At 38.4% G+C, this 21,602-nt stretch overlaps 1 protein-coding gene across 1 annotated transcript; it reads right to left on the bottom strand.

Moving 5' to 3' along the window:
* Positions 1 to 8,389: 8,389 nt before the first annotated feature.
* Positions 8,390 to 9,406, bottom strand: LOC147531014 (uncharacterized). Its single transcript, XM_086649717.1, has one exon. The coding sequence runs from the start codon at positions 9,404 to 9,406 to the stop codon at positions 8,390 to 8,392; it is 1,017 nt and encodes a 338-aa protein (XP_086505843.1).
* Between the last annotated feature and the right edge of the window lie 12,196 nt (positions 9,407 to 21,602).

Genomic DNA, 21,602 nt, shown 5'->3' on the forward strand with positions numbered 1-21,602 from the left:
CATAGATTTAACTGAGTATTTTCCAGATTCTGTGAGTCTCCATTTCATTTAATCTTTTCCATTCATATGGATGGGGATGGATTTTATTAGATTTCTAGTATTCTCGTCAAAATTCTGATTTAGCAAATTTTCATTCCATTCATTATTTTCGATTGATACTTTGGTCAGATTAGAGTGATTAAGATTTGTGATGGGTTCATTAATATTGGGAATCCAGATGTCTTGCCATATATTTATATCTTCTCCAGAGTGGACTTCCCAAATGGATAGGTTCTTGATTTGATCTAAGTTTTTGTTTATGTTTTTCCATATCCATGAGTGATTTTGTCTCACCGGACCTGGATGATTTGAGTTCGGATAGTATTTTGCCTTAATGAATTTCACCCATGCCGCTTTAGGGTCCGTAATGATACGCCATGCTTGTTTACTTAACATGGCTTTGTTATCCAGATCTGGGAGATGAATGCCAAGGGCTCCCAGATCCTTAGGAAGACAGATAGAGTTCCATGCTTTCGTGTATATGCCTTTAGACTTACCCCACCAGAAAGACTTTTGAATAGTCTTCATGCTTTTGCTTACACTTTTTGGAATTGCGAAGCATTGCATCTGATATCGGGTACGGCCGCTGCGATTGTCGAAATGACCACCGTTCGACCTGCTTGAGAAAGAAAGGAATTGTTCCATTTTGTAAGTTTTCCATTTATTTGTTCCAGAATTTCTTTGAAGACTCTCGTCTTATGAGTACCTATAAATAATTGGGCTCCTAGGTACTTCTCCGAGGTGGAAGCGTATTTGACTTTTAGTGCCCTCATGATCATCCGTTTGAATTTAGGGTGCGAGTTCTTTGAGTAAAAAATGTTCGATTTAGCATAGTTTATCATTTGTCCTGATGCCTCACAGAAGGTGTTCAGTATCCGTTTAAGAGTCGATACGTTCTCCAAAGAGTTTCGACCAAAAATAATACAATCATCCGCAAAAAGTAAGTGATTAATCTCAAAATTATTCCTATTACTCGGAAAACCTTGGAATTTAGCATTCCCCATTTCCGTGTTAATAAGGCGGCTAAGCCCCTCCATAGCCAGAGTGAAGAGAAAAGGCGACAAAGGATCTCCCTGTCTAATTCCTCTAGACGGGAAGAAAGTTTGCCCAGGTCGCCCGTTTACAAGGACTGCCATAGAGGAGGACGTGATACAGTTCTTGATCATTTTGATCCAGTGATCTGAGTATCCTAATTGCTTCATAATATCTATGAGGAAATTCCACTCCAGTCTGTCAAAGGCTTTCGACATATCAAGCTTAAGGCCAAAATATCCTTTAGACCCTTTCATCTTTTTATAAGAGTGGATAATTTCCTAACCGATGATTATATTATCCGAAATCTGTCTCCCCGGGACATACGCTGCCTGAAAAGGTGAGATAATCGAGTTCAGAGTATGCTTCATTCGATCCGCTAAAATTTTGGTGATTATCTTATAAGTGGTATTCAGCAGACTAATGGGCCTGTAGTCTGCAGGGGAATTCGGGGTGGGAGTTTTTGGTATGAGACAAATGTGTGTATGGTTGGTACCTTGCGGGAGCTCCGCAGTCTCAAAAAAAGAGTGAACCAGGAGGTAAATGTCGCTGCTAATAGTATCCCAATTAGATTGGAAAAAGAAGTGAGGGTATCCATCCGGACCAGGTGCTGATTCCTTCTTCAACCAATTAATGGCTCTATTAATTTCTTCCTGGTTCGGGGTTTTAGTAAGAGTTATATTCTGCTCGTTCGTAATGGTTTCTTTGAAGAGATTAAGTATTTCCGGGTTACCTATAGTGTTAGTAGAAGAACTAATGTTCTGAATGTGAGAAGAAAAAATTTCCTGAATATCATTTATATTTTCATGCCATTCTCCATTTTCATCTTTAATGGCTAAAATTTTATTATTTCTTCCTCTCTGAATGGCCTGCGAGTGAAAATATTTAGTGTTTTTGTCCCCTAGGTTGATGAAATTATTTCTGTATTTTTCCTTCCACAAGCTCTCCTGTAACTCGTACATCTCTTCCAGTTTCGAGATGAGTCTATACTCTTCCTCTTTGTTTTTACAGTTTTGTATAGCTTTGATCGTATGAGTAATGTTATTGTCTATGTTACCAAAGACCTTTTTGTTCCAATTCGTCAGATGAATGCTTAAACGTTTAAGATTAGATTGAATATTATCATTCGTATAGTTTTGTCTAGTACTGTCCCATTTTTCCGCTATAAACTCATGGCAGTCTGGATGCGACATCCAAGTGCGCGCAAATTTAAACGGCTTTGCCTTAGAATCATTATTATCCTGCATCGAAAGGAGGATAGGCAGGTGGTCAGATCCTATTGAATCCAGGTGATTAATACCACATGATCTGTATTTCTGAAGCCAGGGATGATTAGATAGGGCTCTATCTAACCTTTCCTGAATAAGCTTGTCTCTCGACTGCCTATTGCTCCAAGTAAATGGGTTTCCTTTAAAACCCATATCCATGAGTTCTAATTCGTTGATGATTTTAGTAATTTTCGGCGTAAGAGAATTAGTGGAGTTTGTTCCTCCCCTTTTCTCCTGAGGGTCTAGGATGATATTCAGATCACCAATGACAACCCATGAAATGTCTGGGCCCGGATTAATTTCTTTCATTTTTTTCCACGGTTGCATCTTATTTTTCTAGTATGGGCTACCATAAAACCCCGTAATGAGGAGGTTATTCGCAAAAAGATTGTCCCGAATTTCTATGTGGATAATATTATTATCCGAGTACATAATTTTAGAGTTCAAATTATGTTTCCAATACATCACTAATCCTCCTGCTTTATTGTTTGGTTCTACGAAATGACTATTATATGTTTTTCCAATACGGATATGCTTATTGATTTGACTAGATTTATTTTTTGTTTCTGAGATAAAAATAACATTCGGGTTATGCTTCTTAATAAGATTACAAAGATGTTTCTTTGTAAGGTACGACGAAATACCTCGGACATTCCAGCTTAAAATGGACGGACTAATTGAAGTGGGAGTGTTAATAGCCATAAAAGAAGCTATAAGGCCGGAAACCCCAACAGGCCCACCAAACTATACCTCAGCTCCAGAACTATAGGCCCTCTCTAATCCACCCACACTTGAAAATGATCCTCCCAACAAGAAACCAAGGAAGAAGTAGACCAAACCCAAGAACAAAGAATACAAGGAAGGAAGCTACAGAAGAACACCAATGGAAGAAAAAACAAAAAACGAAAGAAACAAAAACAGCAAGACTATAGATAAAAAACTAAAAGAGAACATACAATCAACATATAGCCAATAACAGTACTACTAGATTACTTCATTTTCTTTCCATCTAACTTATACTGGATGAAATCAAATGAAGTATTCACAAAAAACTAACCAAACAACCTGACAGAAAACACACCTGAAAAGACTAAGGACACCACCAAACATAGCAAGACAACAAGAAGAAAAACACACAAAAACAACCACCTGAAACACTAAACTATAAACGACTAGACCAGGCTGTTCATTCTTTTCCTTCATCACGAGCATCTGAGGTTTGTCCAGGTGATTCAAGCAGTGAATCAGCAAATAAGTGACGCCTTCTTTCTTCAATACTATCAATGGACTCAGGAGGTGAGATGTACCAACTAGCTGGAATGCCATTCTCTCTATCAAAAGCCACCAAAGCTCTTCCTCTAAGAGCTGCCTCACTATAACCTTCTGGAATTACACTTCCAATCTGAACCTTCTCCCTCTGCTTCTTGTAAAACGATTGATAAGCTTCTCCTTCTTCTACCTTGACTTCCATAAGCAAATCTGTCTCCTTTCTTTTTCCCTTCTGTCTCTGCAAATTTCGAGTTTGAGATGACCCCTCATTTTGGCTAGGAGATTTAACCACTTGGATTGCCCACTCATTGGGTATATTCTGAGATGGAGAACTAGTATCCATAGGGGTGTTCAAACGTCTACTATTTGGCTTGATACACGGGGAAACAAGATGTTGAACAATGCGACATAGGTGACAGATAGCTTTAGGAAACCTCAAGTAACTAAAATTTACCGGCTTACCTCCATCAGTGAATATGGAATTCAGGGTAGCCAGCAGAGGAGTACGTACATCATACATAAATTGTATGTGAATCAGAGTGTTTGGGACCATACTGAAATTTTTCGGTTGAACTTGCATAATGTATCCCATACAAGAAAAGATGACATCAAGGTCCTGCCTATTCTGTATAGCTGATGGAAGACCTGAGAAACTGCACCACATCGGCTCGTTCATTAGTTCATGGACCTCTTCTCCAAGAGGAAAATCTACCTCTTGCATAACCACCAGCCAGCCTCTTATAATCCACGGCCTGCCTTGATTGATCTCATTCATGACAATTTGACTTCTCGGTTTAATCACGAAATGATTTGGGCCTGAGTCTGCCTTGTTGATAGCACATTCTCTAAAGAATTGAGATTGCGCCGACAGATGCTTCCTTATAAAACCTATTCCAAAATCATAAGGACAGACTAACCTAGCTAAAAAACCATCCGAGATCTCTTGAAGTTCCTTGCTGACCGAGGGCTTAGGGTAATTGATTGTAAGTTTACCATACTCAGATATATTCATTTGGATGGCCATTTGGTTTGCTAATTTGTTGATACTGAGATCAAGTAGGGGGGTCGACATGAACAGGAAGAGAGGGAGAGGTAAGAGAAAATAGAATTGTTCCCGATAAAAGATAAGAAGGGTATTTATATAGGCTAATAACTTGACTGTGTTATTGGTGCCTGAGATAAATCTCTACTTCATTGCATGCAACGATAAAGGTTGTGATGTCATCTTCTGCCTATGGAGGATAAAGCCCAAAAAATCTCAAGAAATGATGCCGATCTTCACCAACTTTCTAACACTTGTAACAAATCATAAAGGGAGACCAATCGATAACCACCAAGGGTAGAAGAAGTCGAGTATCCGGCGCATGCTCGCATCAGGTAATGAATAGCCTAGTCTAGTGCTTAATTATTTTTTACACATGTAAATCATGCCCTAAATACACTAATAAAAACTAGAGAGAAGATAAGAGAACTTACTTGTATGAGTGTGCCTCGATCTGCCCTCTTTCCTCGTAAGTTGAGTTTTGATCTTCCCTAAGAGCCTCTTCCTCTTCTTTTATCCCTTTTGACGACTATCAGTAATTATGCCTAATCTAAACGGCTGGAAATAAGTTCTGTGTGTAGATGAAGCTAGGTATAGTTTGTATTAGATGCTAGGTTGTTACTAAAAGCTTGCATGCAGCCTTTAATGACTCTTGTTCACGAAGAAATGATGATATTTAGGGTTTATTAGGGTTTGTTCTTGGAGAAAAAGGAGAGGGGAAGGGGATCGCCTGATGACGTCACGTGACCACAGAGATCGGAAGTCAAACAGTATCACTAGGAGGAATAAAAGCTAAATTCGCCAGTTCATGCGCCCGCGTGTTAGCTGCACGTGAGACATGAGTGAGAAGATACTGATTAATGCGCTCCAGCTGTGCGTGAATAGCTCCAACTGTTGATATCAATCTCCATGGGATTGAATGTCCACCTCCACTATTGCCTTTATAATCTGAGAATCATCTCCTTCAAGCCACACATTTTGAAACCCTAGGTCTGTCGTTTTCTCACAAGCAAAGAGCAAAGCCATGGCTTCACTATCCATGGCAGATCTAGGGTTTATATGTCTGCCTTCTTGGTAAAGGGTATCTCCCTTATGATCCTTGATGATGAATCTAATCGCTGCTCCATCTTGTCTGTAAGCTCCATCAAAATTTACCTTTACCGCACCTTCTGGTGGAGGCTCCCAAGTCGAAGGAGAGTTGTCAGAGATGATGGAACCAGATGAAAGGTTCACTTGAGTCTTAGACCAAGCTCGGATTGCTACACTATGAAGGTTGCAGTTATGGTTGGAGTTAAATTGTTTTGAGCATCTCTCTTTCCAAAAGAACCAGAGAAGGTAACAATAGAACTTTACCTTTTGTTGGCTTCCTTTACTGATTTGAACAAGGTTAAGGATTAATTTTTCTGGTTCATCTTCTTTCATACATGGGGAGAAATCCTGAACCAACCCCCAAAGTTCCTGGAATCTCACACACTCGCTGAAAAGGTGCTTCGAAGTTTCATCATGTTGTAGACACAGAGGGCATAATGTGGAGATTGTACTGTTGCCTCTCGCAATACTGACTAAAAGAGGTAAACCTTCACTTAATAGCTTCCACAAGAACTGCAAAAATTTTGGTTCTAAGAAGGTCATGTGCCAAAATTTACCCCCAAGGGAAATCCAATCCCACTCTAGGGTTTCTACGTACAGTAGAGATCTCTTTAAGGAAGGATTTAGCAGTGAAAGACCCATTAAGAGTAGGATTCCAAATGAGGGAGTCATTGGGAACATACTGGGATAGCTTGATCGATTTAATAGCTTCAATAAATTGAACATCAAATTATTGTTGGAGAATATTAAGATTCCATGAGTGGGAGTTTTGGTCGATCAGATCTGATACCTTTTTGATGTCTGCAGGGAGCTGTTGGATGCATTGAGGTTTGTAATGTGGACAACCAGGAACCCAAGGGTCTTCCATGATGCTAATGGAGTACCCCTTACCTACCTGCCAACAGCATTGAAGCTTCAAGGTCTCTTTAACCTCCATTAAAGCATTCCAAAGTGGGGTAGCATTCGGCTTTTTTGTTTCATTCCAGAATGATGATGTGTTGTAATATTTAGCCATAAGTATTCTCGACCATGTAGCAGTAGGATGAGTAATCAGTCGCCATGCCAGTTTGGCTACTAATGACTGATTCACCTTTGCCAATGGTCTAATCCCCAAACCCCCTAGTTCCTTAGGTTTCTTGATAAGGTCCCACGAGAGAAAGTGCATCTTATGTTCGTTTTCTTCGTGGTTCAACCAGAAATTTCTTTCAAGCCTCTCTAGATGATTGATAGTGCGTTGAGGTAGTAAAGATAGACCCATGAAGTAAGTGCAAATAGGGCTCAGTGCAGCCTTGTTAATAGTTGTACGCCCGGCTTGGGAAATGTATTTCCTCTTCCACCCTGCTAGTTTAGCTTCAAATTTTTTAATGAGGAAATCATGAGATTGAATCCGAGATTGACGCTTCAAAATCATAGTACCCAAGTATTTCTCTGAGTCCCCCATTAGAGGGGTCTGTAAGGTACTAATAAATCGGCTTTGGGTCTGGATCGGGACCCCTGAGCTGAAGAAGAGAGACGACTTAGAGAAATTGACAGGCTGACCTGAGAAACCTGTGTATGTTTCCATCAACAGTTGTATAGCATGGAGATTTTTGTCTGATGCCCCCCCCATAAGAATTAAATCGTCTGCAAAGAGTAAGTGTGATACTCTGGGTGCTCTTCTATTAACCCTGTAACCATCGTATAATGCTTCTCTCTCAAATAGATTAATGAGATTGGATAGAGCTTGAGAGACCAGAATTAAAAGATATGGGGATAGAGGGCACCCTTGTCTAAGGCCCCGAGACGAACTAAAGTTGCCATATTTTTTACCATTGACTAGAACACTAAATGTTGGTGAGGTCACACAACACTTGATCAAATTAAGAGTCGGCCCAGAAATACCAGTGGCTATTAGGACTTGCTTCAGGAAGCCCCAGTCCACTCTGTCATATGCTTTCTCCATATCAAATTTAAGGATAAATGCCCCTGTTTTCGATTTGGATGTCTTCATGGAGTGCAAAGATTCCTGAATGATAACAATATTGTCCACGATCTGCCTGTTGGGAACAAATGCATTTTGATTCCAGCTGATACTGTCGTCCAGATACGGCCTTAATCGATTCGCTAGGATCTTTGTGATGAACTTGTATAGGGTGTTACATAAGGATATTGGCCGATAATCAGAGGCCTTCCTTGGGTGCCCGGATTTGGGGATCAAGACTAGAGTTGTCTCATTGAGTTCGGGGGGAAAGTGCCCAAGTCTGAAAGAATCTTGAATGAACTTAATAATATCTGGGCCGATAATATTCCATCCTGATTGGTAGAAGTGAACCGGAAGTCCGTCCAGGCCTGGACTCTTGAGGGGGCCCATATTGAAAATTACATCCTTGATCTCCTCTTCCGAAGGTATCCTCGAAATGGCATGTAGATCATCTGTCGAGAATTCCTTATAATCGGATAACACCTCCTATGGCACTGAGCTGGTCATCTCAGCCACAAATAAGTTCTGAAAGTGAGCGACCAAATTGTCCGCAATTTCAGATTCGACCGTTAGTCTCTCTCCACTGTCAGAAGTAAGAAGTCGAATGTTATTTTTCCTCCTCCTGCTCGAGATGGCCACATGAAAAGCCTTTGTGTTTCTGTCCCCATTGAGGGCCCATGATTGTCTGGTTCATTGTTCCATTTGAGTTCTCTGGATCTCCTCCAAATGTAAGATATCTTCTTGGATTTTGGATTCCTCCAGAACTGAACGACTTGATATCGGTTGAGTCTGAATCTCTTGGAGTCTAGCCCTGAGTAATGACAGTCTTCTAGCTAGATTCCCAAAGCTCTGTTTGCCCCATTTTTGAAGTTTACCTTTAACTGATTTAAGTCTAGAAGAGATGGACGAGACCTCATTCAACCAGTGGTGGTCCAGCTGGACCTTATAGTCCACATGTTTTGTCCAGAATGCTTCATACCTGTTGAATTCCCTGGTTCCCGATCCAAGAACCTCCGATTTGAGGAGAATATGACAATGATCGCTATAGTATCTCGGCAGGTGAAAAACACCAGCATTGGGAAATAAATCCAGCCAAGGAGTAGAGGCTAAGACCTTGTCGAGGCGTTCTCTCGTTAGAGAGAGTGGACCCCGATTGTTTGACCATGTATAAGCTGGCCCGTTAAAGCCCAAATCAATAAGTCCTGCATTAGAAATAAACTCACTGAACTGATTCGCAAAAGGAGTCGAGGTAGATCCTCCATATTTCTCCGCTCTCGACGAAATTGCATTTAGATCACCAATGCAACAATATGGGGTGTTGAGATTAACCAGAGTAGTTAGCATAGAAAACCAAAAAACTCCACGATCCTGGACCCTAGGAGGTCCGTAGATGCATAATAGATCCCACCCATGACCCCCTTCCAAATTCAGGACTTTAACATGAATTAAATTGTTGGAGTGGGAAACTAATTGGAGGTTATGATCACCTGTCCAGTGTAGCGATAATCCTCCACTCCGACCCACCGCCGGTACAATGATATTATTAGAAAGGTTGAATCTGTCCAAATCAAGGACAGTTGAGTTCTCTTGTAGTCTGGTTTCAGCCAGGAAAAGAATAGATGGTTTCACTAACCGGAGGAACTGATGTAGAGTATGGCTAGTCGAGGGGTTCCCCAACCCACGACAATTCCAAGAGAGAATTAACATCGACCTTGCGGGTCTTTGGGAGCAGTCGCCACGACCCTTTCTGTTTCATTCGTACCTGAGTTTGTACCTCTGTAGTGTTTCGATTTTTGGGGTTCAAGTGGAGCTTGACCCCTGGCCATTCTTTTTAGTTTATTTTTGGTTGTTTCTGTTGTCTCCAAGGTGGATATGGAAACGTCTCTGTCATTCTCCTTAGTCTGTGAAGTTACACGTGAAGAGGTCTCACCTAAAGGTTTGAATTTTCTTATTTTTTGTCGAATGTCACGTGTACCTCCTATAGTAACCGAATTGCTAGAAATGAGGGTGTTTGGGTCCAACCTGATTCCAGAGAATTTTGTGAGGTTGACACCTAGCCCTGCTTCCATCGTGGGTATGACTGGATCTTGACTTCGTAAATCAGTTGGTACTGGGATGGTTATAGTAACCGCTGGTGGTGTTGCTGTCGCCGCCACACGCGGCTGAGGAATCTCTGTCCTGAACAAGCACCGCCGGTGACGATAATACTTCGAGTTCTGAGATTTTAAGTTCTTGTTTCCGGCTCCCTGTAGTCCTTGCCTCCCATAGTTGTGGAACTTTGATTGTTTCATGATATTTTGGCTCAGCCTGCATCATAACTTTTTCTTGTTGTGCAGTGGTAAGATTATTATCTAACATATCTAATAATCTTAGTCTTCTAGGGCAAAAGGCCATGGAATGACCCAACAATCCACAAAAGAAGCAAAAACGGCCTATTTTTTCATACCTGAGTGAAAGATTTATAGTTTTCCCACCTGTGATTTGTAGTTGGACATTCTTTGGAAGGGGGTCAATGATAGAGATTTCAATTTTCGGTTTGCCAAACGAAGTCCATTGTAGTGCCTCATTTGTCGAAACTGGTACAAAATTTCCCATACCCTTAGCTAAAAGATTAATCGTTTTAGCGTTAAGGAAGTTGTATGGTAGATCATGAAATTGCACTGTGAACCAAGCCTTGGTAAATTGATGTTCCACTGGAGCTTTGTCTTGTGTGCATTTCTCCACTAGGAAAATGTCTTCCCTTATAATCCAAGGAGCCTTCTCCACGACCATATCTACCTCTCCTTTCGTTCCAAGTCTAGCCAGGAAGATATTGGTTATAACATCACTTAGATCGAATGGGAATGGGAGGTTCCATACACCCTTGAGTTTCCTATAGAGTAAATCGACGGTGAATGTTTTGTACGACAACACTTTAATTACATAGTGGTGTTTGTAATCAAACGATTCCACTTCGTCCACAACCCCTTGAACAACTCTGGTTTCTGGTTCATTTGTAGTGAGGGAGGCCTGATGAGACATGAAAATGTCCCATCTGAATCTCTTAATTTGGACTAGTTAGTCTATTTCGAGCAGTTACTCTGATGATTTGTTTGATTTTCTTTTTCAGGTGTCTTTTACGGAGTTCGGTGTGAAAAATAGATAAAAATTGGAGAAAAACACGCCTAGGGGCATTTTGGTAATTTGGAGATTATTGTAGTCTGGTGAATAGGCCAATTTTTGATGCTCAGATGAAAGTAGAGTCCAAGACGAGTTCGTGGCCGAAAACGGAAGTGAAATCGGAGTCCAGATGAATAAAATAAAGCTAGTCAAAGTTGGGGTCCAAATCAGTTGACCCAAGGTCAACATAAAGTTCTCGGTAACACGTGGCGTGCATCTGACGGCGAAAGCAAGATGTCGGTATACACTCGGGCTCTGACGGGTGTATTTTGGGATACTCTAGGAGTCTGTGATTGTGTGCACCCGAGCGCAAGATGCAACCATACTCCTTACGACCCGAGAATCGATCTAACGGCTGATGATTTCACGCTTCTTGATCCGGTGTCTTTGGTGCGTGTTGCGTCATTAACTGGTTGCTCCGTGATGTAGCGAATCATTCCCATTTGACAGCCAACGTGACAAAGGATCTGCCCTTCTCTACGTTGATAAATTTCAATCTTTAAGAAATTTCTTTTGAATTTCTTAAATTAAGGAATTTATCTTTCTTTCCCTCTCTTATCCTCTCAACCCGTTCTTTTGGAAAGAAGGCAACCCAGTAAAGAGAAGCAACCCAGTAAAGAGAAGCAACCCAGTAAAGAGAAAGATATAGGGGAGAGAGGAGCTGGTCGAATATATTGCTAGAGATCGTGAGATCCATTAGGGAGATTTGAGAAAGGATTTGGAAGGAGATGAAGAATCAAATAAGAAAGAATCTAGAGAGAGAAATTGACTGAGAGATTTCTCTCAAGATTATGTGCGGTTGAAGGATTGGACAAACAGTAGAAGATGGAGAAGGTAGATTCGATTGGGATTAAGAGAAATGATTATATCTTAGAGAGAGAAAAATATTTTCTTCTTTCTATCTTCACTAATACTCCATAAAATAGAGAGAGGAAGAGATTCGGCTAAGATGACAGAGAAGAAGGAAAGTTTTATTTCCTTCTCTCATACAAACCGAGAATGAAATGTATTGAGAAAGGGAGATAAAGCTCTCTTAGTTGGATATAAATTGGAGAACAGAAAGAAGAAAGGACCTCTCGGGTTTTGGGGGAGGAACAGAGCTTATATCTATTTCTTCTCCTTCTCTGGGCTTCAAGGTTTGATCTTTAGAGAGAAGGAGAAGAATTGCAAACTGCTAAAACAGAAAAGAGAAAGAACCGAGTGGATGTTCTCTGTGAGAGATAATTGCAGATTAGTTTTCTTCTTTGATTGAATTCAATTTGAATAGAATATGTAGAGAGAGAGAGAGAGAGAGAGAGAGAGAGAGAGAGAGAGAGAGAGAGAGAGAGAGAGAAAGAAATTTAATTCATCACTGTTTCATTTTATTCATCTCATTTCTGTGATTCTTTTCTAATCCGGCCATTCTTATCATCTCTTAGAGCTACCATTTGATTATCTGCTCCTCTTATCTTTTATCTTCTGGATTTCTCTTTGTGAGAGAGAGAGATTTAGAGAGAGATTTAGAGAGAGATTTATAGAGAGAGTTAGAGTGAAACAGAGAAAAGAGAGAGAGAGAGATTTGCAAAGTGATGGATAAATTGTTCTTTTCAATTCTTTATCTTATATGATATTTCTTGGTGTTGATCTTCTGAATTGAAAGATTGAAATAAATCAGAGAGAGAAACAGTAAGAAGAGAGATAGAAATCTGGTTGGAGAAGAAGACCGCGTTTGGAGAGGAAGTTCTACTGGAAAATAATTTTCCAATGTTGCTGGAAAATAATTTTCCCCAGGGGAGCGTTTGGCTCACAGTGGAAAATTCAGCGAGAAAAGTTAATCCTTTTACCTTTTTCTCTTATACTTCATATTTGTTTTAATCTCGTACCATGATTAGCTAAAACTCTCTGACTAGGTTTTATGATGAAGTTTCAACATAAATTTTGATGATATCCTTTTCTTGCTTTAATATCTTGAAATGTTTTAATCGTAGTAATATTGAATTTTAGGTTTTGACATACGAATATTTCTTCATTAGCTATACTTTCGATTTGATGGTTCATGTTTAGGTTAAGTCCATTAATGAGTCATGCTTATAGATTGATAGTTAATAGTTGCGACTTCGGTATTTCAAAACTGCGAGTTTAGACTTTAGTTTTATTCGGCTTTAACTAGAATATTTTCCGGGGTTTGGTACATTCGGTTACCAAAACTTGAGTGATAAAAAGATATGCATGATTAGATTATCATTGATAAGTGTTAAAATGGATTCTAAAATCCTAGGCTCTCTTCCCATTTGACTTCTCCCCATTTGAGTTCACCTTTTTCATCGTTTTAATATTTTATTTATTTTATTTTAAAACCAAAACCAATTTCAAACCCGAGTTACTTCCAAGTCTTAGAATAGGTTTCACTTAGTCTCTGAGGAACGAACCGGTCTTACCGGAATTATTACTTGACGCCCGTATACTTGCGGGTGGTGACCTATTTAGGAAACTTTCTAGGCCCATCAAGGCCAATGGTTCTAAGAAAGCCGCGTCCGCCGGTTCCATCTCGTTGGTAATTTGAGACATAGAGACAGTAGGTAATATAAGAACAGGAAGATTGAGGAAGACGATCCTAGAGATCAAGTAGACGGTCCTAAAGACCAAACAAAAAGGTCCTAAAGACCAAATAAAACGTGAGCACCACCGTAGGGGAGCGGTTACCGATCCAGAAAATGATTTCAGGTTTGTGATGATAACCTAATTCTCATTCCGAAGAAATGAAATTATCATCGAGTAATAAAGATTGGGTCAATTTCTCATAAACAATGAGAAGGAAAAATATTGGTAGAAAATAAAGTAGAAAATGGTATTATTTTAATAAATCTTCTATAAGATGTTTCCTCCTTAAAAGTAAATAAAGAGCAAACTACTCTTTTTGCAAAGATAGGGTATTTAACTAACTTATGTTTCAAGAGTACTTCTAAGTACTTTATTCTTCTTAATAAATGAAGAGCAACCTACTCTTTTTGCAAAGAACAATTTTGTTGATGTTAAAATTTGTCAATCTGGTGTCAGACAGAAGAGTAAATCTGCGACGTTGGATCCAATCGTGATTGGTGAATCTAATTTGTTAGATCCCAATCCCTTTGAACCTGGGGAAAAACCTGCAAGGAGCTCGAAAACCTCTCTACCGCTCAATGCAGTCAGATTGCCCCTGCAATTAAAAGAATTGAGTATTGAATGAACCGTGGAGTTCGTACCCTGTTTAAGGTGATTTAATGCCCTTTTATAGGCTGCTTTAGCCTACTGCTGATAGAAGATGCTGATGAGGCGATTGAGATCCACCATTTAGGACTGAGACTACTTTCCCGTAGTTAGAAGATTTAAGGTTTCCCTTTGGAGTTATCTCGTATATTGGACATTTAAGAGTTCTTCTGTTTTAGGATCCTCGATAAATATCTTTCCGAGTTTTGTAGATCTTCTAGGAGATGTTTCCTCCTTTCAGGACTCTTGAAACATATGTTAGTTACATACTCGAGATCTTCACCGGCTGAGATCTTTGATAAGCTTCGGGATTAAGTCAGTAAGCGTGAGGCACGCTTTTACCTCCCCATATTTCGGGATTAGGGTATTGGCCCTGCTTACGCGAACTTCCTAGCTTCTCGTAAATCCCACAGCTGACCTGGTTGTATTGTAGTCAGGGCAAGGCTTCAGGCGCCTAGGACAATCATACCGACCCCCCAGTTATGGGCTTTAGTAGCATACCTTCTGTGGATTCGACCTCCCTATTGACTTGACGTGGGTGGAGCCACGGGCTTTTGTTCTTCTCTTGACTCATTGACCTCAGTCAACTAATGACCATTTTTTGAATCTTCACTAATCCCACCACTCCTTAGTTGAAAGTAGAGAAACTAAGGACTAGAAGAACTTAGAAGTTTTTCCTCTGGCTTTCTCTTGCACGTGTGATCTACACGTTAGTTATGATGCTGCAATAAATAACTGAAACAAATAAATCTGTAACGTTTCAAATATGCTTGTAGCGCTGCTTGCTAGGTCTGCGTCCCAAGGTCGTTTCTCTATGGGCTGCATTGCTGATCTTTTTTTTTTGTCGAGCTAGCCTTTGTCGAGTTTTTCCATTCGCGTGCAATATGCAATAATGCCTTTGCTTTTGAAGGTCGGGTTTCATTCTTTTATTGATTTTCTGCGTTTATCTTTTGGCTAACTGACCACAGTACCTTCTCTATCAGTCGTGAGGCCTAAGTCTTCTTTCTGTTGGCGCATGGTCTTAGTCGTTTCTTGTTACATTAACGCCATGTCTGGATTTGAAGATGAGGCCTTTGTTCGAATTCCGTTTTGAGACTCTTTCTTCATGTTACTTCTCATAACAGTGGTGTTGAAAGGGAGTGTTTCTCGTAGTAGGGGTGTTGACCCGATATACCAATTTGGGTCTCTTCACTAGGAGGTACGAGATTCAAGCGTCGAAGGGTTTCCTCATTTGCTCGATCTCTTGAAGAGATCTTGTTATTGCTCCATTCGGGAAATTTGTCGAATTGAGATGGATCCCGTGGATTTTCTGACCTTCATCTTTTGGAGTCGCCACGTATCACTTGAGTGGTTCGTTTCCGCTTCTTTTCGCTTTCTGTTTGGTAGGTTACTAGAGTCTTGATTGAATTTCTTCAGCTCTCTGCAATTTCTTTTGTAATATATCTGAGCAGAAATATTTGTTTTATTATCTTGAGTCGTAATTTCTTCTGTAATAGTCCCATTTTGCCTATTTTATTCTCTTGCTCGCCCAATCTGTTGTCTGTTTTATTTGCTTTTATAGTTTTTTTCTCCACGTGGGGTTTCTTGTCAACACGCCGCTCTAATTATGGCGTCTGATCGCTTCGGCTTCTTTGAGAATTACGGATATAAATTGTTGGGTTATGGTGTCTCCTAGTGTTCTAAGAGGAATCTCAGACGTCTAATGTCTAACATTAGTATCCCCAGGATCTCATCCATCAGCGTAATATGAACTAAGTTAATATAGATTTTTACCTTAATCGCTATTCCCATGAACTATTCGGTTGAATATAAGAACACCAAGAGCTCCAATTGTAGCTCCTCTACTTGAGACACCCGAGTAATCAACTTGATCTCCCACCTTCAAGTTAGCTAGAAATTAATGGTGGTTAGACGAAGAACACCTGCCTCTTTAGACTATATAGACAGCTGAGAACTATTTTCTCTTTCCTTCTTCTACTTGATGTTGTAGAGTCAGAAATCTCTTTGAGAATTTTCCACCCCTTATTCTAATCTAATGAAGACCTTATATAGAATCCAAAAGTTAGAGTCCAACCCTAATTAGGTTTCCTAAAGCCAAAATAGAAGCAGAATAAGCATTTCACAAAAATAGGAACTACATTCTATTTTTCCTCCTTACTCTGGCCGGCCACCCTATGCCCTAATGGGCTAGGTCTGGCTAGCCATCCCTAGGCCGACCCACTAATGGGCTTTAAGTGCCCAACCTAAAAACCCTTTTGTTCCGGCCCTTTTACTATCTCTGTCTTAGGCCTTTTGGACATATTTATGGGTCTAACTCATACTTATATGTCTCATCCCTCTAGTCATGTCTTCCGATCAAATTGACACTCTTTGGTGTAGCCCGATGTAGGATCAAACGTAGTTAGCTGCGAATCACCCCGTGATTCGACGATCGTAGTTGGTTTCTAGCTGAACACTACGATCCCCTAATCATCCGGACTCGATGATCTTCTTCATCAATTGTTCTATCTGACAAATCGTTCACATTGCATCTTTAGTCGAAGGACATATCCTTCACTCTCCCACTTATACTTAGAACAAGTGCAATGCTCGATTCCCATGTCACTTTGCATCCCATCTGATACGTCATCCCTTTTCAGACTTTCTTAATCTTGAGTACAACTGTAAAGCAAATGATTAACTTGTAATCCATTTGAGCAGGACCATGCATTTTTCAGTTGGTACTCATCAAGTGGCCAGGAGATACTTATCCTACTCCAATTAGGAGGACATATTCCATTCTTGCACTCCCACTTAGCTTCATATCTATCATGTCTTCACCAGTGTCCGCCTTTATAACCTCCTTTTACGGCGCAGCGTTTAATGGAACTAAAGTCAGACATTCTTACATAAGATGAATGGAGCACTCCTGTTTTGAGGAATCTCTCCAATCTTGTCTATTATAGGTTTTGACGCTCATCACTTTTGATGTACTCTCATGGCGGGTTATCCAGTGTATATTCCCAATCACATAGTCGACTGAAATACTCCTATTATATAGCCCATGAAACAAGGTTATTTTGTCGATCTCACTTGCTAGTCTTCGTAAGTCATTGTTGTCCATGCAATGACCTAGACTACGGAGATGATAGTGAAATAATTCTAAGTTCACTTTAATAGGGTTTCATTCATCAGATCACGCATCTGACATAACTATTTGGAATATTTCTTTATCAACGAACTGTATCTTAAAATACTAAACCAAATTTTAAGTGACAAAATAAAACGACTTTTATTTTAGACTAGATTATAGCCCGTGCCTCTGACACGGCGAAATTTGTCAAACACACTATCTGTGTGAATATTATCTAAAGTATCCCAAGTAATTCAACTCGGCAAATTCAAAACACGTTAACAATAAAGGCCATATAATGTGAATATTATGTAAACAGAAAATTATCAAGATGCAGCGGAAGAGGTGTATAAAGACAAAAGTACTAACTTTTTGTAAGGTTATAATTAATGTTAACAATAATCGGAAAAAAACGATAATCGAAAAAAAAAGTTCTCCAAAAGGTTCCAGAAATGGAAAATAAGACATCTAACATAAGGGTCGTTACAACTTCGAGGTCGTACTCCCTCATATTTTGTCCAATTCATGAGTTACCACGTGTAATATATTACACAATTAGGAACACTCAACACTCAGTTTAAGGATAGGACCAAATGAGTTATTGTGTAGTTACCTAAAAACATATGAAATACTAATTCAACCGGAAAAGAGGGTAGCTTAACAAAATTTAAGCCCCTCAACTGCAATAAATGGCTTAGAAGCAACTGAGAGTCTAGATTTATTATTTGCTTCAACCTGGAAGAAAAACAACTTTCTTTATGTTGGTGAAGACGACACGGTCACCTTCTCCTTATCTTCATTTCTTTCTTTCTAGAGCCAATACAACAACCAATCTCTAAAAATTTGGACCTTCACAGAATTTCTTCCCTCTCAAACATAAAAATAAGATTCAACTCCTATATTATAGACAGTAAAACCGGATGAAAGAGTATACCTCCTAATCTCCTATACCAACAAATTCTCACTGTTTTTGGTTTTCAAGTTTGTATTGTTATGTGTCGACATGGTTCTGACATTGTCTTCTTTGGAGAGCTTGAAGCGTGTTGTGATTTTCCATGAGTTATCTGAACCTCGGCTTCTCCTTATCAATTCTCTTGGGAGATCATTTACAACCTTCACAATTTTTAAGTTAGTAACAAAGAGGTATCGACTGTGCATCCGCAATCTAATTTCCTTCTTCTTTCTCCATTTCTCATTCCAAAAGAAACAACCAGATTATTAAGCCACAAGTTACGGTAATGTATTTGAAAAAAAAAACGGGATCAATAAAAAGTACTATTTACTAAATTGAAGCACACAAAGAAACACATTTTAGAAAGATATAACTCATCGAATGTAGATGAAAGAATATAGCTAATAATCAGAAGGTTGAATGAGCCAAAAATAAGAAAACCATAGCAATCTAAAAAACGAAATTAGGTCAGTTATGAACAAAATTACTACTTAATCATTAGGCCAATGAATCAACAAAAATGACTATTACTAATTTTAAGTAACAAAACCAAATCAATTTTAGTGCTCTAATTTTCGAGTCAATGAAGCAAATGAAGCACAACCAATAAATCCATAGTCTGTGAATCAACAGAATTTACTATTTATTAATTTGAAGTAACAAAAACAAATCAATTTCAGTGTTCTAATTTCTGAATCAATGAAGCAAGTGCAAAGGTCTAGTGTATTTTGCTAATATTCATTCGTTGCATTTGCTCAATATCATAAAGAATAAAAAAGACAGTTTGAATAATTTCACTAAAAATCAAATACAAACTCGATAGTAGTTGAAGGTATCCAATACCACACAAGAAAGTCACCATTGTTGGGGTATGCCATCATTTTGGTAATGTCGACTTAATGTATTGTTGGGTAAGGTGATACAAATCTAGTTGGGACAACGTTCACTGATTTCACCTATCGCTTTCTTCTTTCTTTGTCTTCCTTTAGTACCAGTTTCTCTTCATTAAGTTCATTCTTCACAAAAAAAATCATTATTAAATCTCACGAATAGAAATTTCAATATTTGAGCCACTTCAACTTCGTGCAATTTTAAGTAAAAACTATCATACAACGATAAAAAGTATTTATTTGCCTCAATTTTAAGGACAAATCCTAAAGTGGATAGTAATTGGAGAAAAAAAAGAAGCAAAATATTTACCTTGCAAAATTGTAAGAACAAATCCTAATTTGGACAACAATTTGAAACAAAAAAGAATCCAAGTACTTACCTTCCAGAAGCCAACTGAAATGGCGAGATACTAAGATTTGAAACCAATAACCTAAACAATTAGCAGAACTAATGATATCAAGCAAATTTTAGAAATCACATGACTTCTACAAAACTTCGTGACAAATCCCTAATTTAAATAACATATGATTCTCCTTCTACAACAGTCGCCTATGCTAGTGAGGAAGCAAAATATGAAAAAAGCTCCAATAGTTCTTGACCTTTGGAATACGACATTATTGCACACAGAGCCGTGGGTAAAGGGGTGCCACCGGTGCGGTGGCACGGGGCCTTCCTTTACCCAAGGGCCCACTTTATTATCCAGTCTATTATACTATTACCCAACTGTTAAAAGAAATTAGTTACCTAACTATGATTATTGGCTTCAAGTCTTAACTCACCAGTCACCTTACAAGTTTTGTACATTCTTTAAAAAAGTAAAAAGTACTTTTGTAAGGGGGGGAGTTGTGGACCCGTGAGTAAACAAAGGGAAAGGGACTTTAATGCTTTACTTCTCAATACTATTGGTCATCGAAAGGACATTTGAAAATGTTTATATTTAGGGAATGAAAAGTCTATTAAGTAAGTTATAGCTTTTCAATTTTTTTTTTGACTCTCTCTATCTCTCTCCAATCCGGATTTACTTTTTAAATAAACCATATCTACTGATTTTCATTTCAAATGGTAGAGTTCTTATTTTCACTTTCTTTTTTAATTATTTTCTCTCTCTTATGTGTTACTATTCACTCACAATCTCAATCTATATCAAATCTAAATTTGTGAAGTTCACTATATTCTATATAGATAGGAATTAGAGGAAGACAAAATAATCTCATTTTCAGCTTCCCGGTAATTTTTTTTACTCATGTTGTTCCTTAATTTTATTAAAAAGAATTCTTCTAAGGGGCCTATTATTTTTTACTAGCTTTTTGTTTATTTTCTCCTAGTTTTTGTTTTTTTAGTTCAATATATATTGGGTTTGGACGGATTATTAATTTAATGTCTTTTTTACTTATTATTTAATAAAAAATTTATGGTTTATTTATCGTATAAGGGGCCTCTTTGAAATTTGGCACAGGACCCTCAAAATCTCAACCACGCCTCTGATTGCACAAGAAGTGAGTGAAAGCACTGACATACAGTGGATAAAAATGAGACCGAAATTCAGAATTTAAAACCAATTTGATTTTCATTAAGCAATTCTAGTGAAAAGTAAACACCAACGAAACAAAAATTCAACAAATAGGAGAAGTGTAAAAGCCAAAACAGAAAAAAGGAAAAGATGCTACTTCAGAATATCGAAACTACCTCAATAGATAACAAAACGAAACACTTCACTGCATCTATTGATCAACTAAAACCCTAAAATTTTCAATTAAAGAGAAAAGGGATTAGAATATAATTGAAAACTTACTTTGAGAATCCATTTTATGGCATCTAATCGACAACATTTCAATTGATTATCATATTAAAAAATCAATAGGAATAAAGAATCATAGATCTCATCGACATAAGTCAGAAAAATAAAATATAAACCAATATAACAATGAATCCAAAACACATATTTGAAACCAAAAAGGTTCCGGATAACTGTGATTAAATCATGGAGTAATCCGAATACATTAGCAACAAAAGGGAATAGAACAAAGAGAGTGAAGAGATTGCTTATGTACCCGTCATCTGAGAAATGGTTCATCTGGACACGTTAGACTTGAAGCAAACTCATGGTTTGGCTTTTGGACTGTCTATATAGCAAAATTAACGGTTAAACTAACAAAAAAACAATGTTATAATGACAGTCGATATAGCTTTTGGACTGTCTAAATTAATCCAAAAGTCGTGTCTTCAAGACCGTTTGAGTTCCTTCTTAAAATCTTTAGTAGTAGTACTAATAGCCTCTATACAAAAAAAGATCCATTCCAAATTCATCAACATTTGCAAAAAAGACAACTCTTTTCTTCTCAAGATCCATTCAAAAGTCCATACAGTTTCTTATGAGTTCAAACATAAAAGAAAAGTTTGGAGATAGGTATGAGATTAACAAACAAAAGTTACACACAAATTAACAAGATGTGAATGTAACACTCACAAAATAATTTTAAATCTTCAAAGAACTTCACTGAAGCATTTCTTCAAACACATCGTGAGCAAGAAGTATTTACTAAAGATCCAAAGAATACCAACTG

The sequence above is a fragment of the Eschscholzia californica genome, unplaced genomic scaffold (assembly GCF_041429995.1).
Source record: "Eschscholzia californica isolate CP2 unplaced genomic scaffold, dmEscCali1.0.p SCAF_6, whole genome shotgun sequence".
NCBI classification, from domain to species: domain Eukaryota; kingdom Viridiplantae; phylum Streptophyta; class Magnoliopsida; order Ranunculales; family Papaveraceae; genus Eschscholzia; species Eschscholzia californica.